The following is a 26770-nucleotide window of genomic DNA, read 5'->3' on the forward strand; positions in this document are numbered from 1 at the left end:
CCGACTCCCGGCTGAGCGCGGGGCCCGCGGGGCGGGGGATGGGCGCCTTGCCGAGGTCCGTGCGGCTAGCTAGGGTTCGAGCCGCGGCCCAGGCTCTGCTCCGCGACGCTCGGCCGCGTCCGGTCCCCTTTGGCTCCCCTTGCATCCCGGTGCCTGGCTCAGCGCCCCGCCCCGTCTCTCTCTCGGCTACCCCCGGTGCGGCTCCGCTAGGGGCTTTCCGCCCGAGGCGGGGAGCACGGCCCGAGTCGCTCGGCGGCTGAGGTCGGCGGGCGCTCCGGGATCCCCCGAGGGCAGTCGGTAGCCGACCCTTCTCCATCCTCTTGCCCCCGGAGGACGGTGGGCGCAAGACCCAGGGCCGCCAAGTCTCTGCGCGTCGCAGACTCGGCTGGTCCCCGCTGCCATGCCGGCCCCCGAGTGTTCCCCGGACCCGGAGCGCGGAGCCCCGGGGGCCCCCTCCGAGCCGTGAGCGGGCGAGCGCCGCGCGGCGAGGCTGAGGCTCCGCAGTCACGTGGCCGAGAGGAGGGCGGAGGGGAGGGAGGCAGGCAGGGAGGGGAGCGGGAGCGGAGCCGAGGGGGAGGGGGAGGGGAGGGGGCGTCCTCCGCAGTTCGCTCCTCGCCGGGGCTCAGACACACAGCGAGCCCGGAGCCGCCGCGCCGGCCCGGCCGCCGCCGCCACCGCCTCCGCCGCCTCCGAAGCCGCCCGAGCCGCGGGAAGCGCTGCCGCCGCCGCCGCGGGCCGCCCCCGCCTCACCGGCCTCGGCTCGGGCTGCCAGCGCCGCCGCAGCCACCACCAGAGCGGGAGCGGGAGCCCGACCGCGCTGGGCTGGGCTGGGGCGGGCGCAGGGCGCAGGGGCGGGCGCGCGGGAGAAGACGCACGGGCGGGCTCGGCTCTCCCGGGGAGCGGCCCGGGACTGCACCCGGACCGGCGCCTCCCCGCTCCGCGCTGCCCTCGGCCTCGCCCCGGGCCCGGGCGGATGAGCCGCGCGCCCGGGGGACATGGAAGCGCTGACGCTGTGGCTTCTCCCCTGGATATGCCAGTGCGTGTCGGTGCGGGCCGACTCCATCATCCACATCGGTGAGCGCGGCGGGCGGTCGGGCCGAGGCTGGGCGGGGGCCCCAGCGGCGTGGGGGGGGGTGCGCGGCGTCCAAACTTGGCGGTTCCCCGGGCCGAGGGGCTCGGCGGGCGGTGCTCCCCTGAAGGGCCGCGCCGCGCCGCCCCGCGGAGGAGCTGTGCAGGGGCCGCGCCGCGCTCCCGCGGGCTCTTCGCCGCTCCCCGGGGCTCCAATCCCTGCGGCCTCTGCCGACACTTAGGGCCGCGGCTACGGGGAACCCGGTACTGGACGCGCGTCCAGACCCGCGCCCCTGGCTGGGCCGTCGGCGTGCTCGCAGCAGCGGGGGGTAGGGGGCGGACACGGCCCTGGGTCTCGCCAAGTTGGCAGGGCAGGATCAAAGAGGCCCGACAGGAACCGTGTGTGAATGTGGGTGGGTGGGTGTTGTCAGCGTGTATCACTGTGTGTGCGCCTGGCACCGTGTTGGTGTCACTGAGAGAGGCCGTTGGGATGTGTGGGTCCATCTGAGCCTGTGTTGGTGCGTGCACGACTGTCAGCCTGTTAGAGTGGACACAGTGTCTGCCTGTGTGTGTCTGTGTATCTCTCGGTATATGTGTGGGTGTTTGTGTATCTGGTTGTGGCGACAGCAGCCCAATCCTGGACAGTCCCAGAGTTTCCCGTGGTCCAAGTCTTGGGGGCCCGCAGACGGTCCAGGTGGTGGGAGCCGGGGGAAGGAGCGTGGGCGGCGGGGGGTGGGGAGGAGTGTGTGTGCGCGCTGAGCGGGAAGAGATGGATGGAGGGAGAGAACCGGGTGAGAAGATGAGATAGAGGAGAGGAGGAGGAGGGGGCGCGCGGAAGGGGAGTGTGTGGGAGTTGGTGGCAACAGGGGAGGAATCCCAGGAAGTTGGGCCGGGTTGGGGGCCTGAGAGCGGTTGCTTTGGGGGAGCCCCTCTGCAGTCGCCTTTCCGGAAGTTGGGAAAGACCAGCGAGCACAGAGAAACTGGGGGTTGGGAGGTGTGAGAAGGCAGGGATGATGGGACAGGCGGGGCGGGGGGTTGGGGGTGGGGAGGGGTGGTGAGGGACTAGGCCTAGGCTTGGTGAGCTGCAACGCCCCCCGCAGGGGCCCGGCGCCAAACCTGCTTCCCTCTCGGGGGGAGGGGGGCTCGGGTCTCGCGGTCAGCATTGCGGCTCTGGGTGTAACGTGGAACCGGGGCCTCCCTCCTCCCGCCCAGTCCAGAGCTCGGGGGATCATCGGGCCCAGCCCTGGGACTGTGGGGACCCTCGGGGCCTGGCGAGGGTGGGGGAAGACTCCTGAGTTACCCAGGCTGCAGGGCCAGGTTCTGGAGAATCGGACTGATCTCAGCTGGAAGCGCAGAGTCGGCCAAGGCGGTGCTAAGCGCGTAAAGGGCCAGCCAGAGGCAGCCCTGGAGATGTTCGCGATTCTAGAAGGCCCTCTCAAGAGCGGTATCTTTTGAGCTCCTCAGCCCCGCTGGGTCTAAAGGCAAGGGGTCTAGGGTACACTTCCCTCTCCTCCCACATACACGCAGGAAGAAGAAGCGGGGAGGGATGGAGAGCAGGAGGTGGAGCTCAGGGAGCCAGGCTGGGACTGACCTGCCGGTCTTCCAAAGCCCCTGCGTAAATAAGCCCGCAGGTGCAGCAAACTCACTGGGGAACTGCTTGCTCAGCTTCTCTCAAAGGGGGATCTCAGGGCAGAAGGAAGACATCATTCCATCTTGGGATTGGGCTGGGGACATTGCCCTGCGGGGAACTTTCTGGCTCCTGCGATGGGATTCATGGGGCCATATCAGGGCATTTGGGTGCTGCCTGAGGCCACCCCAGCTTGGCTCAGTCCGTTGTGTGGGGTATGGCTGGGACATGAGGTGGCTTGGTTGCAAAACACGTGTGTGACTTGGTGGCAGCATGTGCGATGTGCATGTGTAACTCATGTCAACTGTGTGCACATGTGCGCTGTGTGTGGGGGACACATTCCTGTTCTGGTTGACCGAAGAAAGCCTTAAACTATCTTGTCAAGCTGAAACCCCAGTCTCAAACTTCCACCAGACAACCCGCTAACCTGCCAGCGCCCTGACCCGAGGGCCAAGACGAGGGTGGGGGTGGGGTGGGGAGGGAGAGCTCCTCTTTAGGCCGGGTCTTGACCCCTCTTCTCCTCCAGGTGCCATCTTCGAGGAGAACGCGGCCAAGGACGATAGGGTGTTCCAGCTGGCCGTATCGGACCTGAGCCTCAACGATGACATCCTGCAGAGCGAGAAGATCACATACTCCATCAAGGTCATCGAGGCCAACAACCCGTTCCAGGCGGTGCAGGAAGGTGAGCTGCCACGGCGCCCAGGGCTAACAGGGCCGCGGCATGCCAGGCGGCTTGGAGACCCATGGGGTTGCGACGGGCTCGGCCGCCCTGAGCCCCCTGTGCGCCTGGGCAGCTGCGGTGCCACGCACGGTGCGCGCGTCCTCCCCGACCCACCAATCGGTGGCGCCGGGAGTGCTCTGCGCCGGAGAGCTGGAGCGGAGAGCTTGGGAGCGCCGCGAGCTGGGCTCCTTGCGGGGCGTGTCGCGAGCTTGAGCCCTTCCCTTCCAGCTCGGTGGGTGCGTGTATGAGCCCCGCGCTGCCCGCGCAGGCGTGTGTGGCTCAGGGCCGTCTTTGTTTCTTGAGTGTTTGTGGGTGGGCGTGTCTGAGTGTCGGGTACCTGCGTCGGTGCAGCGCCCCTGACCTCGAAGGGCCGGGGTCTTTCTCGTTTCCAAGCGAGGAGCGCCTGGCGCGCCAGCCCGCGGTCTCCCCTCTCCGCAGCACAACCCGATTCGCGCGGCATTTCGCGCCCCGCGGCCACTCAGTGCCTCAGCCCCGCGTGTCTCTGCCGTGCTCCTCCTCCCGGCTCGGAGGAGCCGGTTTCTCTCTCGCTGGCCCTGCCGCGGGCGGAGGCGCTGTCGCCTGGGCCGGAGGTGGGCGCTGTTTGACCAGGAAAGGAGAGGAGTTGGGCCGGGCCGGCTTCGGGGAATCCGAGTCCGAATGTGCGCCAGCTGCAGCCGAGGCCGGGAGCCTCTGCCTCGGGTCGGACCCGCCGGCGGGGGCAACAGGTGCGCAGCGCGGGCGTTCGCCATAGCGCAGCCTCTGTGTTCCCCTTGCTTCTCTTTCCCTTCCCTGTCACCTGGCTCGAGGCTGGGGTCTGATACCCGAGTTCCTCCCGCATACTGCCAGCCACCTTCGTGGTCAGGGCCTAAGGCTCTTTCCACACCCCTGGCATCTGCCTAGCCCAGGTACCTTTTCCTCTCCTTTGACTTGCTCCCCATATCCATCGGTTGACTCAGAGGCCCTTGCCCCGGAGTGTGAGGATAGGGGGGCACAGCTGGTGGCACTGGATGCAGGGATTCCTGCCAGGAGGGACTGACAGAACAGTGGGTATAGGGAGGAAGTGGGCCGGCTCAGGGTTCCAGGCCAGCTCTCCCATCCCTCACCCCCATTCCCCTGGTCACTGAGCCCAGAGTCCTTCTGCTGCCTTTGGGTTATATGCTGGCTGCTGGCTCCTGGGTCCCTGCAAGGTAGGGTGAGTCAGTGAAGGCTCTGATCTGTGTCCAGAAGGTCCGTGCTGGTTCTGGGGACAATTTTGTGCTAGAAGGAGGGCTTTGGGAATCTCCCATTCTTGGTGCAGGAGAGGAGGGGAAGGCCTGGCTGTGACCCTGGGGGTGGGTGTACACACCTGGAGTTCTGAGTATGTTTTTGGAGTAGTTGCGAGTGGGGTGAGACTGATGTTGCCTATTATGGGGACTGCTGCTTCAAGCCTGGGCGGATGTCCATTGTCTGATGTCCATTGAGGTATGGGAGGGGGAATCCCTGACCTTTCGTGTCTGAGTAGCCTATCAGCAGTCCCTGCCCCAACATGGCCCACACCTGGACTTCTTTTCTGTGTACCCTCCTCACACCACCTTGCAAGTGCTTGGTGTGGGCTCCAGCCAGGGAGAGTGGGGCCTCCTTGGGCAGGAGTGATCCTACCTGGGGTGGGGATCAGGGTAACACAGACTTACCTAGTTACATGTCACAATTTTTGCAGTGTCTCCTGCTCCCTTGACACTGTTTCCATACATTTGTCTCTGTGGACAGACATTCTTTGTGCTTGGGAGTTGAGGACACAGGTGGGCATATGCATTTCTTGCGCTCAGGGGCTCACGGTGTGGTGGAGATCCTGCCTGTGTTTTCCACATGCTGTTTTGGCTCTTCCACATCCCCCGTTGACATACCTTGTTCCTTTGACTTCCCCTCTGCCCTGTGGAGTATTCTGTGCTTGTTCATTTTGCTCCTGAATGATGCCCAACACCTCCCACCCTCCCCCCCCCCCCCATCAGCAGGTCCCCAGGGAGTGAAGATACTGCCCTTGCCCAGGGTTACAGTCTCAGGCAGGTAACAGACGTAGGCCAACCGGGCAGCTGGACTCTGCAGGGCCTGGAGCGTGGGGTCTGGAGAGGTCATCGCTGTTAAAAGGAGCAGCTGTTACACAGCTTTAGACGATTTTGCCATTTGGGAATGAAAATCCTAGTGTTATAGATGTGCTGATTTTTTTTTTTTGAGAGGAGCCCCAAATCTGGACTTTGATGTCAAATCTGATTTCTAACTGTTGTCAGCTAATCAAGCAATTTAAACAACACAGTCCAAGCCCAATGAAACACACCTGTGGGCCATTCAACCTTTAGGCCCCAGTGTACATTTGTCCTGGAGACACAGGGCTCCATCCGGGGGCCTTTTCTGGTTGACATCTTGCTTTTCTGGATCTCAGTTCCTCTATTTTTATGATTGGAAAAATAGCTCAGGCTGCAGGGATGGCAGGCTGACAACCTCAGAGGGTGTGAGAGGGAGTGTGTGTACCCATCCAGAAGTAGGGAGTTGGATTCTGGTGACTGAGGGACATCCAAAGCCATCCGGGTAGAAGGATACTGGCCAGGTGTTGCTGGGCTGCCTGCTGCCCAGAGAGTGTGTGCTGGTTAAGGCTGGCACGTCCTTTCAACTGATGAGCCGTGTGGGCAGAAATCCACATCGTTATCCCATGACCTTGCACAGCCCTTGGATGTCTACAAGGGACAGGAGCAGCCATCCCCTCAAGGGCCTCATGGAGTGCACAGCAGTGCTCAGAGGCTCCTTTTCCCTAGCCTGGGGCTCCGCTGGGCAGGCACTCAGCTCTCTGCGTGTCCTTCCTTCTGTGCTCCGGGATGCTGTCCATCTTGTGGTGTGGTCCTGCTTGGTGGATATCTTCTCTCTCTCCTCTGGGCCTGGGCAGTCATTACAGCTGGCCCTGGGTGGTAAGTTTGGGGGGGGAAAGGAAAGGACTTCTTGGTGGAGAGTGGGCACAGGTGGAGGGCAAAGGCGCACTGGGGTTCAGTCTCCGTCGTGGCCTGGACAAGCTTCCAATGGACCCCTCGTGGGTTTGGGTTTGGGGTGATGTTCTCTCCACTTTGGCCAGAGCGGCAGCACCGTGCAGGGACAAAAGCTTGGTTGCTGGAGCCCAAGAAACCAGGTACACATTCGTCTTGCCTCATGGGTAGTGTGATCCTGTGGGGTGTCCCAGCCCTGCTTTGAGCTTCTGTTCACGTATCTATTAAAAGGGACGAACCATAGTATCTGGCAAGTGGGATTATCGTGAGGATTAAATGAGATGAGACATGTATAAAGTGTCTACAGAAGGCCCATGGTAGGTGTTCAGTAAACACGAATTCCCTCTTTGTCCCTTGACCCAACTGTGAATCCATCTCAGCTTCTCTCGAGGCTGTTGATATCTCCAGCTGCATCATTTTGTAAGCTGGTGAATTCCTTGAGAGCAGACTCTCTCTGACCTTTTCATTTTCAACATTTTGCTAACCGCCCCCCCGATTATAAAAGAAATGCATTGCTACAGTGAGCATGGATCAATTAAAAAATGTAGAAAAGGAAAGGGCTGTGCGTGCTCACTATATAAAACGTGGAAGGTACAGGAAAGCATCACGAGGCAGATCAGAAATCGTTCAGGATTTTACCAGTTAGTTCCTTCTAGTCTTTTTTTCACTCAACTGTATTTTCTAAGTGCTGAGAGCTCCTGTTCTGTTTAGCTGGATAGCCTGTTTTTTCTTTTTTTTTTTTTTCCTTTAACGTCTTATTGGTTTTTTTCTGAAATCGTTGCAAAGTACGTGTAAACGCTGTTAGCGGCTGCATATATTTTACGATATTCAAGACAATTTATTTTTTAAAAAATGGAATCATTTATATGCTGAGATATGCTTAAGTATCACTGAAGAGAACAAGAGACTCGGCTTCGATTTGTTGGTCCTGAGATTTATACCTACAATTTCTTCACACTGATCTTGTACAAGCTCCCGACAGACCACCTTTTGAGACATTGGTCAGTTGGTGTAAAAGAATGGGTCACATTTAATAAAATGCGTTTGATGAGGATTTAAAGTTAGCAAACACTGACACTGAAGTGTTATTTAAAATGTTGTGTCTTAGATTTAGTTGGCAAAGTCCATCTTAACAGTGAGAATTTGCCTTCTGGGTACTAGAAGAAATACTAATTTGTGAAATAAAAAAATTCCATATCGTTCTAAAGTGTTTGCCGAAGGAGAAGATTATATAAATGCGTAAATGCATAAAAGAACCGGCTGAACAGGAGTCTTCTCTGTTCACAGTGTTATCTTGTACTGTAAGTAAAAGACTTGGGTTATTGGTTATACTGTAGACATATCTGTCACAGAGTGGAAAGATAACAATTTAGGGAAGAGGAAGGAAAAAGAAACATATGTGAGACAATATTCCTTTTAGTTACAATAAGCACAAAAGTGTTTTAGGAAGACAGGGTAAAAATTTCCCAAGTATAGCTTGGTGTTCATAGAATAAAGCAAGACAGTGAAGTAAAATGAAAATAAAAGGCAGTGAGCTTGTTGGTGCCCATCTGGCGGTCTGGCCATTTTATATTGGTCCCTCCTGGGGGTCACCCTGCCCCTCATGTGCCTGCTGGTATCTAGACATTCTGCCAGAAGGTCTCTCTCCCTGAGCTTTGATGCCTCTCATATCTTCCTTGGCTTCCATTCAGAAGGATATGGCCGGTCAGGCTGAATCCTTTATACCTGCTGGCAGACCCCCTTCTCTCAGGGAGGGGCTCCCTTGGTCCCTGCCCTGGAGACACTGGCAGGGTCTTCCCGATGTGATGTTAGTGACATTGTGAAGACGCCTATAGGCCCACGCCATCCTTCCCATCCACTCGGCTGTATTAATTTCCCCCTGGGTGCTGAAACAAATTTTGCCACAAATTTAGTTGGTTAGAAATGGAAATTTATCATCTCACGATTCTGCAGGTCAGAAGCCTGATATAGGTCTCACTGGGCTAAAGTCCAGGGGTCGGCGGCGTTGATTCCTTCTGAAGTGAAGGCTCTAGGAGAGGATCCAGTCTCTCACTTTTTCAGCTTCCAGAGGCTGCCTACCCTCCGCAGCTCCTGGACCCCTTCCTCTGTCTTCCGCCGGCGATGGTGGGCAGGGTCCCTCTCACAGGGTGTCACTCTGATCTCTCCTCTGTTCTCCCATTGCCTTCGTCGCCTCTGACTCTCCTTCCTCCCTCTCCCCAGGACCCTTGTGATCTCACCAGGCCCACCTGGATAACCTCCCTACCTTACAGTTAGCTGCTGAGCAACCTTAATCCCCTCTGCGGCCTTAACTCTCGGACACAAAGCCTAACATGGTCACAGTTGCGGGGATGAGGACGCGGGCATCCTTGCGGGCACGTTGGCACACCTGTCAGTGCCCCTCATAGCCAGCGCACGTTGTCCCCTCTTCCCCGTGTTCTGCACGGTTGACTATTCGCCTGCTGACGGGTGGCCTCCTCTGGTCTTAGCCAGACCCGCTAGAGTCACGTGGGACTGATGGCCATGTGTCCATGTGTCCCAGGCTTGCTCTGGAGATGGCATGCTGTAAGCCGGTAGGCCTCTACACACTTACCCGCACGCTTCAGTGAAGCATCGGCGTCCTTCCCTGGGCCTGGAAGCTGCTGGAGCCTGAGGAGTTTCCCAGAGGAATCTGCTTTTTGAAGAGCCAGACTGTAAGGCCCATGCACGTGCCACCACGCAGGCCCGTACCTCCTTTTCTGTCTGGGCAGGCTCTTCAAACCCTCCTCCTCCCTCACCTCGTCCACTGTGTCCACCTAGAGCCCCAGGCGGGGCCTTGGCAGAGTCCGTCTTACTTGGCTGCTGCCCAGCGCTCTTCCTGGCCCCGCAGGGGCTGCCGCTAGCAAGGTTTCATGCTGGAAGATGGCCGTGGCTGTGGCTGTGGCTGCAGGTGGTGATGACGGCTGGGGACAGGGAGCCATCCAGTCCCCCCTCTGGATTGCTTACCAGCCTGTGGCTGTGTAAAGGAGTGGCCGCCATCCTCCCTCAGCTGAGCTCCCAGGCTCCAGAGCTCTCCTTCATTCTAGGGTCACTCCTGGGTGTGCAAACATGCATGTATACACACACGTGCACACACACTCTTACTTTATAGACTATATTCTTGCCTCACCCACAGCTTCATATTTTGGTTTCTAGAGGCTTCCTTTTAGTATTCCTAATGCCATGGCTTTACCCCCAGATTGGGTGGTTGGCCTTACTGGGCAGCAAATAGATGGGCACTTAGTGCCAGGCATTTGGGTTGGAGGCACGTGGGTCCTAGTGAGACATCTGTCCTCTTGCTGCCTCCGAGCTGCTGCTATTCCCTTTCCTGGTGACCTGGGAGCTTTAACAACCTTCCCATCTGGAGCAGCATGTTGGGGCCATTTCTCCAGGTTTCTTGTGGAAGATAGCTAAGACCGTCCCAGAGCTATATCTTATAAGGGCAGGTAGACTCTTTCCAAATTCGTGTAGTTGCGAGGGCAAAAATCCTCTCGCTTTGTCCCTTTTAGTAGCCGTCTTCCTTCTTTACTGGCCTTTTCGCTGCCAGAACATGCTGTCACCTAAAAACTGGGAGCATTTAGTCTGCGTTGCTTATTCCTAAGCCATTTATAATCCAGTCTGATGCCTGGATGTGAATCTTTTTAGATTTGGCTACCCAGGTTCCTGCCTCCTGGTTTTGTTCTGTGGTTCCCTTGTATCAGCTAGGAAGACTAAGTTATGCCGTAGTAACAAATAGTCCCACTGTCTCAGCGGCTTAACATCACAAAAATTTATCTCCTGCTCGTGCTGCATGTCCATCATTGGTCACTGTGGAGTTTGGCTCATAGTGGCCACTCAGCTTGAATATTGCCAGTTGCTGTGCCACATGGAAAGAGAGCTCTGGAGGGTCTCAGCCCAGAGGGGACATGTGTCCCTTCTGCTGTATAGCTTATTGGCCAAAACTAGTCATGTGTTCCCAGCTAGTCACAAAGGATCCAAGAAGCACAGTCCTACTATGTGCCCGGAAGGAGGGACAACTAGAAATATTTGGTGAATGACAGAAATACTTATTCATGTCAAAACAGTCCTCCTATTTCCTTGGTGACTCATTAAAACAACAACAGAGAAACAAAAAACCCAAAACAGTTTTAGGTATGGGATCCTGGTTGGGCCAAAGCCATGGCTCTTATCACTTCTCTTCTGCCCACTCATTTACTTGTCCCTCTGCTCTGGAAGGCTCTGGGCTTCAGTGTGTGTGTGGGAAGTCAGGAAGCTTGGGTTCCCAGCCCCCACTGGACTCTCAAAAGAGAGCCAGTCTTGTGTCTACCAGCCTTGTCCTCTGTAAGCTACGGATGGGACAGGTGCAGCCTCAGAAGACTCGGGCCAACTGCTTCCTAAGTGGTGAGGTGAAGATGGGCATCCAGGCCTGGTCATTGCTGGGCCCACCCCCAGGGAGCCCCGCGGGCAGACTGCAGCAAGTCAGTGCTGCCCGTGACCTCGGCAGGCCCCCCCACCCCCCCGGTGCTGTTCTTCTCGCAGAGTCCCCCCTGCCTTCGCCCCTGCCATCCCACATGGTGGCAGCTCTCTCTCCCTACAGCTTTGGGCTAGGGCAGAGACTCATTGCTGCTCTGGGCTGGCCTGCGACAGTCCCTTTCTCTGGGGTCTGGCCTTTTCGACAGGCACGGGGCCCAGGAAGGCAGCTGGGTCTGTGTCCAATATCCCATCAGCTGGGTTCTCTAAAGACCTTCCTTCCAACCTATAAACAACCAGTTTTCTGGCCAATGGCCATGAGTTGGGAAGAGAAAGACCCATGATTCTCCCTTCTGGGCCTGAAGCACAGGCAGGGTAGCTGGGCGGTGATTAGGTGGCCCTTTTCTATTTGTTTCTGGGTCCAAGCTGTGGGCGAGGCAGACTCCCAGGAGGTGAAGCCAGGGACTGCCAGCTGGGGCCCCAGGGTGGTCCTCAGCCCAGGCTGCACCCCCTCCTCCTGTCAGACGCTGGCCCGTGCTGTCGACCTCATATCAGTCCTTCAGTGGAGCTCCATGTCTCCCTGCCCCGTACCTGTTCCTGGCCAGCACTCAGCCTGGCCCTCCTCTTCCTCCACGAGGGAATGGACATGGTGCCCAGAAGTCAAGGTGGGGGCAGAAGGAGCTTTGGGCTTTCACTCACAGACTGAGGTTCTTGTCCCTGCTCTGCGGTGTGACTCTGGGCAGGTTACCTCTGTGTCCTCAACTGGAAGATGGGAATGACAATAGAGAGGTGAGGAAATGCACCAAACCGCCTAGCCAAGGCCCCAGCAGAGAGGTAGGGATAGCGGTTATACTGGCAATCTTAGTGGTCCCAAGGGGCTCTTGGCTCCCTTCCACTTCCTGACCTGGGCTGGGAAGGCTCCCCCAGCCCCTGCAGCACTCAGGGCAGCTTCGTGCTGAGTCTGGCCTTTCTGGGTGTCCCAGGAGGGCAGGGAAGCAGGTTGGTGTGGGCCACATGGCTCCTGTGGAGGCTAGTTGGAGCCATCTATATGGGCTGGAGCCCGGGGACCCTGGAGACTGTTGTCACACATTATTGTAATCTTGCTGCAGCCTTGCTGTTCCGAGCACACAGAGCAGCCTGACTGGCCCAGCCTGCTTGCTCGGTACGGGTGGAAAGGGGTCAGGCAGGTATGGGTCCAAATCGCAGCTCTGTGATGGATTAGCTGTGTGGTCTTGAAAGGTTGCTTGCCCTCTCTGAGCCTTAGTTTCAGTACCTACGAAGTGGGGCTCTCTTGGCGTCGTGTCGCTGGGTCTAGAGAGGCGATGTATGCCGGGCAGGAAGGAGGCTCTTGGCAAGAGCGGTCCATGGGGTGCCCAGCAGAGGTGTGCTCAGCCTTGTGCTGGGCTTAAGTGTATGTGGGGCGGCACTTAGGGTGCTCTGTAGGCGTCTGTGTTCCCTGTGTCCTGGGCCCCTGCCAAGAGTACATGACACCCCTTGGTCTCTGGGCCTGCTTGGGCGCCACCAACCCCCTAGTCAGGGCAGAGACATGGGCCCTACTGGCTGGACACCATCCTTACTCTCGTCATGCCTCGAGCTTGCTGGTCCTACATGGCCTGAGCCCCTGCAGACCTGGCCTTGGCCTGGCCTGGCCAGCTGTCTCCTTCCCCTGAGCTCCTCCTGCTCTATCTTGAGGCCTTGCCTTGCCTCTGCTCCTGGACTGGGGCTGGGGCCTTTCTTCTGTCCTTTTGTTTGTGGACCCAGAGGCACGGCGAGAGAGGGAGGGCCATTTTCTAGGCCCTGGCCTGGGCTCCCTGTGTTTGTCTTGGCGGTATCCATTTAGGGGGCTGGTGCCAGGAGCTGAGGTGACCCTGACTTAGCTCAGAGCTAGGTTTTGCTGCCGTCCTTCCTTGTCATGGCTGCAGACATCAAATGCTGCTGCTTCGCAGTCCCCGTCATCTCCCAGGGCACCTGCCCTCACTTGCCTCTCCCTGGGGCTCTTGTGGTCCAAACAACCCCGTGGGATGCCCCTGAGGCCTGTAGGCTGCCAGCCTGAGGGGACATGTCTCCCTGTCACTGAGCCCCTAGTTGGAGCCTCAGCACGGGGCTGGCTCAGGGCTTCTCCTGTGTACCTGATAAAAGCCCTCCAGGGCTGACCCGTGGTACTGCATGGCTCACAGCGCTGAGCTGCGGCTGCAGAGGGCGCCTATGGCCAGGGTTCCTCCGGGGACAGGCAGGCATAATGGCCACGCTTCTGGGGGAGGGCGGGGTGGTGGGCAGTGCCGAGAAGGTCCTCGGGCATCCCATGGAATCTAGGCAGAGCACCCCTGCCCTGTGTGTGCGTGTGCTTGTATAGGGTGTGTGTATGTGTGCATGTGGGGTGAGTACGTACACGTGCACACGTGCGTATGCGTGTGTGTGCATGTGTGAGTGTGTGTGTGCAGGTATGTGTGCTTGTGAGGATGTGTGCACGAGTGAGTGTGTGAGTATGTGTGCGTGTGTTTCAGACACCCGTGTTCAGACACGGCTGCTTGGAGCCTCTCTAGTCCTGTCCCTCTTTGCCCTCCTCCTGGACCTCCTTCAGGTCTCAGTTCAGAGGTGGCCTCCCTGGGGAGGCCCCTAGTGCCCAGAGGAGGCTGGCCCTGCCACGTGCCCTCACTGTCCTGTGTTTGGGGCTGTCTCCTGGAGGCAGTGGGCTGTGGGAAGGGAGGGACTTGGTCTCTTTTGTGCCCTGTTACAACCTCAGCTCTAAGACGGGGACGTTCACGGGGAACATTCAATAAATATAATTTCCCCCTCCTTCATGGGGGACATCATGGACCCAGATATGTGGTCCTGTCCCTGGGCACCTTGGAGATCACCCCAGTGGATGGTCATTGTGACTGTGGCCGCTTGACTTGGCTAGGTCAGGCTGTGGGTAGCAGCCTGGGCCCTGCCCCATTGTTGGCGTCCACTGTGGCATCTTGGGCATCATGTCAGTGGGCTGAGGGTGGAAGCCAGCTCGCCTGCACACCTCAGGGAGCGGCTCTCTTGGGGTCCCAGCCATGTGGGTCAGCAGATATCACAGGGTTCTGGTATCCAGAGCTGGAGGAGGGCATGCAAAGCCAAGGCCAGGGAAGGTACAGAGATGCCATGGACTGCCTGGGTCCCCCCAAGATTCATCGGCTGAAGCCTTAACCCCCAATGTGATGGTATTTGGAAGTAGGGTTTTTGGGAGATGATTAGGTTGAGATGAGGTCTTGAGGGTGGAGCCGTTATGGTGGGATCTGATATAAGAAGAGATCAGAGAACTTGCTTTCTCTCTCTCTCTGCCATGTGATGATAAAGCAAGAAGGCGGCCACCTAAAAGCCAGTAAGAGAGCTCTGTCACCAAGAACTGAATCAGCCAGCACCTGGATCTTGGACTTCCCGGCCCCCAGACTGCTGGAAGTAAATGTCTGTTGTCTGAGCCGCCCAGTGTGTGGGACATCAGGGACCCAGATATGTGGTCCTGTCCCTGGGCACAGTGGAGATCACCTCGTTAGGGCAGCCTGAGCAAACAGGACAGGAGGGGACGGGCTGGGGGCCAACCCAGCCTGGGTGGACTTACCAAGGGAGTTGGGCCAGCGCTGCCCCTCCCGGGGCCTCAGGGCCACACATGTCAGATGAAGTCCCTGCACCTCGAAGGATCTACGATTCTGATCTGGAACTGTCCTTTGTGCTGAGCTGAGGCTTTCTTCAGTCCTTTCAATGTTGAAAGACAGTCACTGGGCCCCCCCCAAGACGTCATCAGGCTGCACGTCCCAGAGCCTGATTCTTTCCCACCTGATTCTCTTTTGGATACATCCATTTATCAGTGTCCCTCTTAACACACGGCGTCCTTGATGTGCCTCAGCAAAGAACTTAAGTGGCGAACCTCGGCTTTCCTCCCTGTAAAATGGGGATGACGGCATCTCCCTTCACAGGTTGTCCTAAGGACCAAGTGAAGTAAGGACCGTTGAGGACTTAGCTGTGCCTGGTTCCACAGAGGTACTCAGCAGGCAGGGGCCATAGCTGCTATGCTCACGCTGTCTGCCCAGCGCAGAGGGAGAGGGACGATCTCTGATTGTTCCAGATGCTCTGCTGGTAGGAGCAAAGTGCGAGTGAACACTGGCCAGCAGCACTGCCTCCTGCTGGGGCTCTGGGGGGACCTTTGGTTCCCCAGCCCCAGGGCTTTTGCCCGAGAAGGGGTGACACATCAGAGACCCCCACCCGGAGCTCGTGCAGTGGGCTATTTGACCCCAGCACGCCATTTTCTACCAACTCCTTTAAGTTCAGTTTGCTCAGAGCCTTGTGAGTTTCACTCGTGTTTCCCAGGGATTCGCTCGCCCTCCCAGCCCAAGCCTGCTCGCAGGGGGCCCCTGCTGCCTTCACTCACTCAGAAACACTCAGCAGTGGCTCCCCATTCTGCTCTGTCGCTTGATCCCGGGTCACTCACCGGCACCCCTGCGACACAGGGTCTCATCAGGCAGGATCACTGACAAACCACTAGCCAGCTGCTTTTCTGTACCTGCCGCAGCCGCAGGCACCGTGTCTGCCCCTGTGCTCATTCTCTTGTACGGGTTTCATGGAATCACGGTGTGCTGGAGCCGGCTGGGGCCTGGGGCCTTTTGGGTGTCTCCTCCCTTCACTATAGAAGCCTCAAGGGCAGTCACCCAGGCTGTGCAGGGCAGGGGGTGGGGGGAGGAACGCGGCAGGCTTGGCGGTGTTCTACTCCAGGCTCCCGGTGATGGCCTGATAAGAAGCAGAGGTACCTCGCGATGCCTGACATCTGTGCCCAGGGCTGGATGTCCGTCATCTTAGGACGACCCGGGCAGCACTGGGAATTATACAAGGAGTGAAGCTAAGCAGGGGTTGCTTCGGAAATGTGAAGGCTTGCTAGCCAAGCCAGCCGTCTCCTGTTACTTGCCTAGCCTCCACTTATGCACACGACCCTGCCTTTATCCCCAGCCTGTGGATTCTCTCCGCCTCCACTGCCATTTCGGCCTGGACCCCTGCGGTCGCTTGCTCACTGCTCCCTGCCTCTGTCCTCCCCTGCAGGCTGCTGTCCATGTGGCAGCCAGAGTTATTTGAAAAAAAATCAATCCAATCACCTCCCTCTCTGGCTGAAACCCTTCAATAGCTCCCTGCCGTACTTAGAATAAAATCCAGACCCTTGCCAGAGATGCAAGCCCCCAAGCACCCCGACAAGGGCTGACCTCAGCTGCCTCACTGCTGCACTCCTCTTGGCCTATCTGCTTCCGCCATGTTGGCTTTCTTTCTCTCTCTCCAACAGGTGAAGCATGCTCCTGCCCCAGGGCCTTTGCACACATTTGTTTCTACCATCGGGAAGGCTCTTTGAATGACAGGTTCCTTCTGTGCCTTTAGCTATACCTCAGATCTCACCTCCTTGGAGAGGCTCCCTTTGGCTCCCAGTAGGGCCACGATTATTACCTATCAAAGCCTTCTTCTTCGTGTGCTTCTCCCCCTGCAATTATGTTGCCAATTTATTTCTGAGCATCATCAGGTCTATGAGGGCAGGGAAGTGTCTGTCTTGTTCACTGCTGAGTTCCCCGAGCCAAGCCTGGTGCTCGGCTGGTCACGGGTGCTCGGTACAAGTCCTGAATGGCAGATGAGATGGACAGACACACGGAATCTCTGCTCTTTGAGGCCCCTGCAGGCTCATAGTCCTACCCTCACCCTTGAGGCCACGAGGGTCCTCTGGCCTGTGGGGCCGGGGACGTGTTGCATTTGTAGCAGCCCCCAAGGCCCACTTGTGCTGCCCCTTCCCTCATGGTCAGCTTCTGGATTTGAAGACCTTTCTCCTGGCAAGAAAGGACAGGAGCCGATGGCATAGCCTCTCCCTGGCCATGGCCACCTTCACGGGGCGTGCAGAGGCCCAGTGCAAAGAGTACAGTCACAATGATTCTCGTGGTCACCGGCTAGAGTGGGAGACAGTTTTGGAGGCCCTGTCTTGGGAAGGTATTTTCGCACCTGAGCTGCTCTGTCAGGGGCTCAGGGCCATTGGCCTGCCCACCCTTTTTGTAGGCCTGAGGTGTGCCTGTGGGGGAGGAGAGGGGAGGGAAAGAGGGAGGGGGGCTACACAGAGAAGTAGAAGCTCGCCCTGGGCTCTAGGTGCTGGCCGTAGGGCGCTGTGTCGGCTGATGGCTGTCAGGGGGTGGGGTGTGAGACAGAACCTGGATAAGTCATTCTTGTCTCCCATCTGAGAATCCTCTGGTAGGCTGGAGAGCCCATTCATCCTGGCCTCAGTCTCCCCCTGTGAGAAATGGGGATGATAGTATTGTCCTGACCACTGCCTGTTCCAGGCTCAGGCAAGAGAAGGGGCTGTGGGAGGGAGGAAGAACTGCAGGTCTGGGGCCGGGGGCTGGGGGGTACGTGCGGCAGCTCCAAGCTTGGCGGGGAGGGGCAGTGCTGACCCCCTTGGTGGGTGCCCCAGGAACTGGTAAGTGGGGTGCATTTGCAGGGACGTAGCTGCCACCCCTGCCACACTGGCCTCTGAGGAAGCAGGAGCTAGAACCCTCCTGGTGAGCAGGAGCCCGAGGGGCTCTGAAGCTCTGTTGTTAATGATCAAAACCTCATCAGGAGAAGCCCGCCCGAGTGCAGCTCAGGGGGTCTGACTGTGTCAGGCTACTTAGCTCCTGCCAAGAAAATTAACTTCATTAAAAGGAGGACAGCAGGTCTGTGATGAGTATCAGCACGCACTGATCAGTATCGCGAGCGCTCCAGGGGAAATGCAGCTGCATGGGGACTGTGTGCCTGCCGGGCCCTGCCCTTGCCTCTGGGACACCGCGTGTGCATACGGTTCAGTGAGCACGCCAGCCCAGGCACCTGCGGCCAGCCCCTCAGAGCCCACCAGGGCATCTTCCTGATGCTCATGTCTGGCCAGGCTCCCGGCCCCCGGCCTGTGGAATGATGTCTGTGCTCAGCATTCGGGTCCTCATGGTCTAGCCTTGGCCAGATGTCCATCCTTGTCCCTGCTGCGTGTCCTGGTGCCCTTGCTGGACCAGCAGAGAGGGCCTGGCTCTCTCCCGACTGCGGCCACCCGCTTGCCCCTGTGCCTCCGTCTCCCCATCACCTTGCAGTCTTGGCTGTGGAGGTTCTTCTGCTGGTCTGCTCCCTCAGCCGGGGCCGCCTGTTTGATGCCACCTGTCCTGTGTGCCTCCCATCGCGTCCTTCCCGTGAGGTCTGTGAGTGCAGGCCCCATGAGCTCTGCATCTCGGGATTCCCAGGCACACGCAGAGCCGGAACAAGTGTGTCGAACTCCTCTCTGACTGTCCCTCGGGCACTACACGTGTGGGCCTGTGAACGCACACGGGAGTGCGTACCTGTGTGTCCTGCTGAGCTCACAGGCACACACCTGCAGACTGGCTGAGCCCCCAGTGGTGAGTGGGTCTGGGGTCATCTCCTCCGAGAGCCCCTCCCTGGGGGAGCCTGTCAGGGGCCTACTAGAGGTGTGCCCTGCGGACCCTGCTGGAACTGGGGCAAGGTGGCTGAACCATGGTGCCCTGGGGTCTGGGGAGAGTTTCTGCCTCTCGTGGCCTGGAAGGAAGTTGTTGCCCCCGTGCATTTGTGGGAATTCTAAGCTGGACCATCTGAAAAACTACACCCTAACCTCAGGTCAGGGTAACCTGTCGAGGGTCTGAAATCACCCTCTGTATTAGCCATACTAATCCCGTGGGTGTCAAACCCTTGTAGTGGCCTAAGCAAAACAGGGAGATTTATCAGGCCATGTAGTGGCAAAGGCCAGAGGTTGTGTAACTTCAGGCATGGCTGGATTCAGGGGTTCCAGTGGTTTCCCCAGGACTCTGCTTCTATCTCTGTATCCTGGTCCCTCCCCTCGCCAGGGTGGGCATCCTTCCCGGGCAGCCCCATCCACTCAGTGCCCCTGGGCTGCTGCAGGCTGATGTCTCATCAGCCCAGCCCCACTGTCCCTGCCCATGCGAAGAGGGGGATTGCTTCATAAGAGCCTCACAGGTGTCCCAGGATTGCCACTCTTTGGTCTGGCATGGGGGTAGCCTCCTCCCGGAATCAGTCCTGGGCCAAGGGAGTGGGATGCCTTGATAGGCCAGGCCTGGGGCTGCTTCAGCCCCTGAGTGAAGAGGAAAGGGGTAGAGCAGACATGGTAGTGTCACCTGAAGAGGAGGAAGGGTGCTGGGCCCATAGTAGCAGGCCCTCACATTTTCTCTTTGCTGCCCTGAGAGTCTTCCTGCCCACAGGGCACTTGGGATTGGGGTCGGACCGGAAGCCCTGGAACCACATCTGGTGGCCCCCTACACAGTGGATACCAAGAGATCCCAGACCATGTTGATTGGAAACCTCTCTTTGGGGCAGGCAGGGTTCAGAGAGGAAGGAGCCAGGGTTTGAGCTCTGCGGTGTGCCCATGGGTGGGTGGGGAAGGAGAGGAGGCTGGCGGCTGAGCGGTTCAGGAAGGTTTCCTGGGGGAGGGGCTCTTGTGCCAGCCTGTGGGCTAGGGGCCTTTGAGAGAGGAGGACAGGTGTTTCGGGCACACAGGACAGAGTGATCTGTGGATGGGTTTTGGCCAGTGACAAAAGAGTGGGGGCCGGCCTGGTGGGGTCAGGGCTGGGGAATGGGAAGGTAGGAGGGGGATCTGAGACCTAAGCCCCCTTCTCCCCAGTGTCCTGAGCGTCCCTGTGGGCATGGTGTGACTTGGGCCTCCCTTAGCGCCTCCAAGTCCTGACAGGAGGCAGGGCCTGGGGTGACTGGTCTTCTGTCCACTGGGTGGGATGTGACTGCCCTTTCTGCAGGAGGGAGCAGGGCACTAAGTCTTGGCCTTACACACATGACCCCCACTTTTTTATGTAGCTACAAGCCATACCTTTGGCCCTAGACTCAGCCTTGCCTATCTGGCTCGTCTTTTCTATCCCCACACTGACTGTGGCCTGGGGTTTTTGCTCCCTTTTCCAAATGGCCCATTTGTGGCCAGTGCTGAGAGCTCCTTCCAAGGGGGGAAGGAGCCCTGGATTGGCAGCCAGAGATCCGGCCTTGCCCCATGCCCCGGACTGGCTCTGCCCCCCCTTCTGCCCAGTGGGGCCATTGCCCCTGGAGGCTGGGCCACCACAGCAGAACTAGGAGTTGGGGGGGGTGGAGAAGCGGTGGGCTGCCTTCTTGGCAAGGCCTCCTGCAGCCTCCTGGGCTGAGTCTGCCCCCCTCTGAATGACTAATTGAATAAAAACCCTCCACACACCATTGAGGCAGAGCTCCGGCCCTGCCTAATCTCGTTAAGAGGTCCCCCGACAGTCTCATTAGGCGGTTGGCTGCGTGGAGAGGTTTATCTCTGCCACGGGGTGGTCAGGCCCCTGGAGGCTGGGCCTGGGATCAGGCCCCACCCCGCTGCCATCCAAATACAGGCCCAGGCAGAGGTGAGGCCATGCGGCTCTGCTGGCCACTGCCAGTCCGTACTTAATCGGTTACGGTTTGCTGGACTTAATTACTTTAAAATTATTAACTTCCACTGGAGAAAGCAGGTGGTGGGGGTTGAGGAAGAAATATGAGCCTTCTTATGGGGTGTGAGGTGGGCCAGTCCCACTGAGACCATTCTGTGGGAGAGCCCTGGCAGGCTGTGTCCAGCCATGAGGGCCCGGCGCTCCGCACTGCCCATCCTGCCTGCAGCAGCCGCAGAGCTGGGGTGGCAGAGACAGACACATGGGTTTAGAATGTGATCTGTGCCACAGGAGAATGAAGCCAGCCCAGGGTGGCACCGCTGTGCTGTCTAACCTAGCCTGGGCTTGGGAGCAACCATGGGAGGCTTTCTGGAAGAAGTGACTCCCGAGCCAAGTCTTAAGTAGGGAATGGGGGGATGGTCAGGTGAAGAAAGGGAGGCAGGCATTCCAGCGGGTGGAAGAGTGTGAGCAAAGGCTCAGAAGTGTGTGAAAGGGCAGGATCAGGGAGCTGACCAGGGTTTTGCACATAAGTGGAGGAGGAGGGTACTGAGAGCCCGACAAGGTCTGCAAGGGTCTTAGAGCTTCCTCTTTGTGGTCCTGGCAGAAGTGGCCCAGGCTCTGGGGATCGAGCCCGTGAGGCAGGCAGGGGGTGTAGGCTGTAGACGTTGGGGCCCAGAGCCATACATCTAGGCTTTGAGCCATGAGGGGAGTGATCCAGGAGGATGGGGAACACAAGAGGTCAGTCAGGTCCCTCTACTCCCTGCCCTTGTAGGCCTCTGTGCTCTGGTCCCAGGGGCCAAGGATGGGGGCTTGTCCTTGAGGATCCTAGAGATTGAGTGAGCCATTATTGGAAATTCCAGGATTTCTGCATAGTGTGGCCCTTCCCTATAGCCTGGCTCCTGTTTTCCATGCCCACAATTGCCTGGTCACCCATGGTTTGGGGGGAGTGGAGGGCAGGGGGAGGAGGGGCAGGTTGCTAGGCTCTTCTGGGAATGCCACCTCGCCCCCGGCTGGGCTGGGGGAACAGGGCCAAGAGCCCCAGATTTCTTCTGGCAGGTGAGGTAGCCCCAGGCTTCTCTGCTCCTGTCAACCCAAGCTGGGCCTTTTTCTTGATGACATCTACTGTTGATGACAAGAGTACCTGCACTTCGCAGATGTCAAAGCCCGAGGCCCGCCTGCCCAAGCCCAAACCAGAGCCTGAGACAAAGGCAGCTGTGTGGCAGTGTACTGTGGAATGTGCTCTAAAGGGACAGGGAGTGTGAACCAGGGAAGGAGAGAGAGCTAGTCCGAGCTCGTCACTGGCAACTGGGGCTTCTCCCCATCGGGACCATCCAAGAAGCTGTGTAGACTAGCTCTTGGATTGTGCCCCCAGCGAAGGGAGAGGGGAGTATTTACCCACCAGCCAACTCGCCAGTGGTCGGGGTGGTCCAAGGGCGTTCCCTCCCCAGCTGTTCCACCTTTGTACAGCCGCTTGGCTGGATGGGCTCCTGTGGGTGCCTCACATGCCCGTGGGGGCGGGGGGCCCTGGTGCAGGGGCGGTGAGGTGCTGCCCCGTTATACCTGCATGCAGCCAGTCACCCCAGCAACAGTCCAGAGGAGGGCTACGGGGATGTGAGCTGGGCCACAAAAGTTACCTAGATACTCAGATTCTGCCAGGCATCAGGTCCGGACTTCCCTGAAATCATACCCTACAAGTGTACTTTGGCCCCAGAAGGGGCTGGCATAGGAGGATTTGGTGCCCCGATCTCTCCCCAGTGCCTGATGGCAATACTAGACTTGGACAGCACAGTACCTGGCTCTGGTTTGTCCCTGTCCCTCCCCCAGCCTCTGGCCTAGCATGGGGCGCATGAAGGCTCCTGGCCAATTCTGAATGACCAAGTTGGGAGGATGGGGGAAGGATAATGGGAAGTTCTGGAATGGCCTTTGACACTAGACAGTAACCCGGTTGGGCTTAAATTCCTCCTGTGTTTCTTGCTGGCTTGTGATCCACAGCACTTTCCCTCAGGTTTCTTAGCTTCTGTTTCCTCGTATGTAAAGTGGTGATACTCGCATCTACTTGAAGAATTGTTTATGAAGTCCAAAGGAACGGGATAGAAAGAGGACATGCACGTAGTAGGTGCCCATTCCTTTCTTGTTTCCACGTCTACCAAGGGTTGACCCCGTGCCCGCCACTGCGCTGGGGATGTGTAAACGCAGCCCTCAGGAATCTCAGATGAGTGTCAGCGCCCAGGGTCCGTCCCCAGAGATCCTGATTCCACAAGCCTGGGGAGGGCCTGGGCACCAACGTTCTCTCAGGTCTTCCTGGATGGTGCTTCTCTGCAGCCAGAACCAGCCAGTCAACACCAGCCCTTAATCATGGAGATGCTGAGGGCTGGCAGAGCCAACTGGACTCTTTCCTGGCTCATGGTAGGTGAGTTAATGGGGGTGCTTATCACCACTGATTTCCTTCGTCATAGCTCTGGGCGTGCTCCTCCTGGTTCCTTGGTTTTCCCTTCTCAGTTGCTAGGAGTTCAGAAGAGAGAGGACAATGAGAGCCAGGCACCACTAAACACTGGGACTGGGGTCTCCAGAAAGGACCCACTGTCACATTGGCTGTCATAGTGACCCCTCCTTCCCTGCCTCAGGTGTCTCAGCCACCAAGACGCCAGGTGCCCCCAGCAGATTTCTGAGCTGGGGAGGGCTTATGTTGTCTGTAAGGAATATTTCTCTGCAAGGAATATTTTACCTCATCTTATCAGTAATACGAAGCAGTCGAGCTGTGTTCTAATTCATAATTTTACAGTAACTTAAAAAAAAACTCAAGGTACTGGTTTTCTTTCCATTAATGAGATGGTGGCAGACAGTAAAGCCCACTGTCTTTTTATAATCGGATTTAAATTGTTTTTAATTATACAGCCCATATTCTCCCAGTAACATACCATCTCTGTGAGTTAATGGGCTCTGAAATCTCTCTTTGTTCCATACACTGTAGATACAGATTTTTTTTGTTAAATGATTTATTTTATATATAGAAATTCAGAGAATTAGCTATGAGGTGGCTTCAGAAGAATATTGGGAGGTTCTGTCACCTTAGAAGAAGGCGAATAAGTGTCTGCAGAAAACCCAGACCAAATCCTGGATGGAATTCTGGGTACCTCTGTATCAACGGAACAAGGTTTTAAGAGCACAAATGATGTCCAGAGCTATCTGCGTCGCTCTGACCGCAGCAGAGAGAACATTCCTATAAATTTCTCTGTTGATCCTTCAGTGACGATATTAGAAAGGAAATGTACATTCATTCATTCATTCATTTCCTGTGTGCCTGCTGTGGGCTTGGTCCTGAATTTGGGGATATACAACAAACAAAGCCATGATTTTTATCCTTAAACATCGGGCGCTTTCCAGAGAAACAAGCATTTCTATGTATGACTCTCAAATAAGACCTCTCTAGTGGTCCCCTTCCTCGGATCGGGCTGCCCGGCAGGACTGCCAGCACTCAGGGCTTGCTCTCTGCTGATACTAAAGACCGAGGAGGGTGCACTGAGCTCTGACTCAGGTCACCCCTGGCAAAGAGGCGGGCGGGGCTCCCTAGGGCTTCCTGGAGGGTGGGCTGGGCTAGGCTACATCTCTTGTTCTCTGGACCCAAGATGTCCCTCAACCTTGCCCTCCCTACTCTGTCTCAGGACCCCTGTGGGGCCCAGCCTTGGCTCAGCCCACGTCTTAACTGGGTAGGGCTGCTCTCGTCAGGCTAATCAGGTTGGCAGAAAAGACTCTTGGTTCTGATGGTCATTGCTGGGGACCCAGTGGGATGTTTGTGTGTGTGTGCATGTGTGTGTGTGTATGTGTGTGTGTACACGCACGTGCACACATCGTGAGGAGTGGGGTTCAGCCTCCTTGGTTATCATGACTGGGATCAGTAGCTGGGATCAACTAAAAGTGCTGTGTGGTCTTTGTGTGTTGCTGCCCTCTCTGTTCCTGATGCTGGCTGTGGCAGTTTGTTCAGTGGTGCCTCTCCCGGAATCTCAGGGGGGTATGCCTTCCAGCCTGAGGGCATTGAGAACCCCTCTTTCTCCAGGCCTCCCTTCTTGTCCCAGCTCCTGGAATACATGAGCACTGCGTTTGGGGCCCCATTGGCTAAGGGTCTCTTAGTGGTGTGGGGAAAAGGCCACAATCTCTGCATGGGTTCAGGAGTGAGCAGGGCTGGGCAAGGCTGGGTAGGTCCATCTGCCTCTCACCCACACCAGCTCCTCCACTGGAAAAGCCCAGAGTAACTCCTCTCTATAAGCCCCACAGCATAGAACCCCAAGCTCAGAACCTCCTCCTGCCCCATGATAGAACTTCTAGAATTGGCACCCTTAACTGGACTGTTTTGCTAGACTCAGAAACCCTAACATGGCACCCCAAGTTAAAAATCACCATGGCAAAACCCCAGGGTCCACACTTCTACATCAGCTCCTCAGAATAAGAGCTGCAGACATAGAACCGTCTAGCCTGGAGACCCAGCTTGGAAGCCACCCAGCCCACATGCTCCAGGCTAAGGTACCCTGTTACAGAATCCCAGAACCACGCTTTTTTTTTTTTTTAATGTTTTTTTATTATATTATGTTAGTCACCATACAGTACATCCCTGGTTTCTGATGTAAAGTTCGATGATTCATTAGTTGCGTACAGCACCCAGTGCACCATGCAATACGTGCCCTCCTTACTACCCATCACCAGTCTATCCCATTCCCCCACCCTCTCCCCTCTGAGGCCCTCAGTTTGTTTCTCAGAGTCCATAGTCTCTCATGCTTCATTCCCCCTTCTGATTACCCCCCCTTTCTTTATCCCTTTCTTCCCCTACCGATCTTCCTAGTTCTTATGTTCCATAGATGAGAGAAATCATATGATACTTGTCTTTCTCTGCTTGACTTATTTCACTTAGCATTATCTCCTCCAGTGCCGTCCATGTTGCAGCAAATGTTGAGAACTCGTTCTTTCTGATAGCTGAGTAATATTCCATTGTATATATGGACCACAACTTCTTAATCCAGTCATCTGTTGAAGGGCATCTTGGTTCCTTCCACGATTTAGCTATTGTGGACAATGCTGCTATGAACATCGGGGTGCATATGGCCCTTCTCTTCACTACGTCTGTACCTTTGGGGTAAATACCCAGTAGTGCAATGACTGGGTCATAGGGTAGCCCAATTTTTAACTTTTTAAGGGACCTCCAAACTGTTTTCCAGAGTGGCTGTACCAGTTTGCATTCCCACCAACAATGTAGGAGGGATCCCCTTTCTCCACATCCTCTCCAGCAATTGTTGTTTCTTGCCTTGTCAATTTTTGCCATTCTAACTGGCGTAAGGTGGTATCTTAGTGTGGTTTTGATTTGAATTTCCCTGATGGCTAATGATTTTGAACATTTTTTCATGTGTCTGTTAGCCATTTGTATGTCTTCATTGGAAAAGTGTCTGTTCATATCTTCTGCCTATTTTATGATTTGTTTGTTTGTTTCTCACGTATTGAGTTTGAGAAGTTCTTTGTAGATCTTGGATACCAGTCTTTTATCTGTAGCATCATTTGCAAATATATTCTCCCATTCCATGGGCTGCCTCTTAGTTTTTTTGACTGTTTCCTTGGCTGTGCAGAAGCTTTTTATCTTGATGAAGTCCCATAAGTTCATTTTATTTTTTGTTTCTCTTGCCTTTGGAGATGTGTCATGAAAAAGGTTGCTTTGGCCGATGTCGTAGAGGTTGCTGCCTATGTTCTCCTCTACGATTTTGATGGATTCCTGTCTCACATCGAGGTCTTTCATCCATTTAGAGTTTATCTTTGTGTATGGTGTGAGAGAGTGGTCAAGTTTCATTCTTTTGCATGTAACTGTCCAATTCCCAGCACCATTTATTGAAGAGACTGTCTTTTTTCCCACCGGATGTTTTTTCCTGCTTTATCAAAGATTAGTTGCCCAAAGAGCCGAGGGTCCATTTCTGGGTTCTCTATTCTGTTCTATTGGTCTATGTGTCTGTTTTTGTGCCAGTACCATGCTGTCTTTGTGATCACAGCTCTGTAGTACAGCTCGAAATCCGGCATTGTGATGCCCCCAACTTTGTTTTTCCTTTTCAACACTTCCTTGGCGATTCGAGGCCTTTTCTGGTTCCATACAAATTTAAGGACTATTTGTTCCAGTTCTTTGAAAAATGTCATTGGTATTTTGATCGGGATAACATTGAAAGTGTAGATTGCTCTGGGTAGCATGGACATCTTAACTATGTTAATTCTTCCGATCCATGAGCATGGAATATTTTTCCATCTTTTTGTGTCTTCCTCAATGTCTTTCAAGAGTGATTTATAGTTTCTAGAATATAGATCCTTTACGTCTCTGGTTAAGTTAATTCCAAGGTAACGTATGGTTTTTGGTGCTATTGTAAATGGCATGGATTCCCTAATTTCTCTTTCTTCAGTCTCATTATTCGTGTATAGAAATGCAACTGATTTCTGAGCATTC

At 56.3% G+C, this 26770-nt stretch overlaps 1 protein-coding gene across 1 annotated transcript in view; it reads left to right on the top strand.

Annotated features, from left to right (window-relative positions):
* Positions 1–885: 885 nt before the first annotated feature.
* GRID1 (glutamate ionotropic receptor delta type subunit 1) overlaps positions 886–26770 on the top strand; it is a 684166-nt gene continuing 658281 nt past the window's right edge. Inside the window, exons 1-2 of the mRNA XM_026504591.4 lie at positions 886–1074; positions 3222–3377. Of these exons, the coding sequence (XP_026360376.2) occupies positions 996–1074; positions 3222–3377 (235 nt within the window). The 5' untranslated portion in view covers positions 886–995. The remainder of the gene's footprint in view (positions 1075–3221; positions 3378–26770) is intronic.

This window comes from Ursus arctos, unplaced genomic scaffold (genome assembly GCF_023065955.2).
Source record: "Ursus arctos isolate Adak ecotype North America unplaced genomic scaffold, UrsArc2.0 scaffold_7, whole genome shotgun sequence".
NCBI classification, from domain to species: Eukaryota; Metazoa; Chordata; class Mammalia; order Carnivora; family Ursidae; genus Ursus; species Ursus arctos.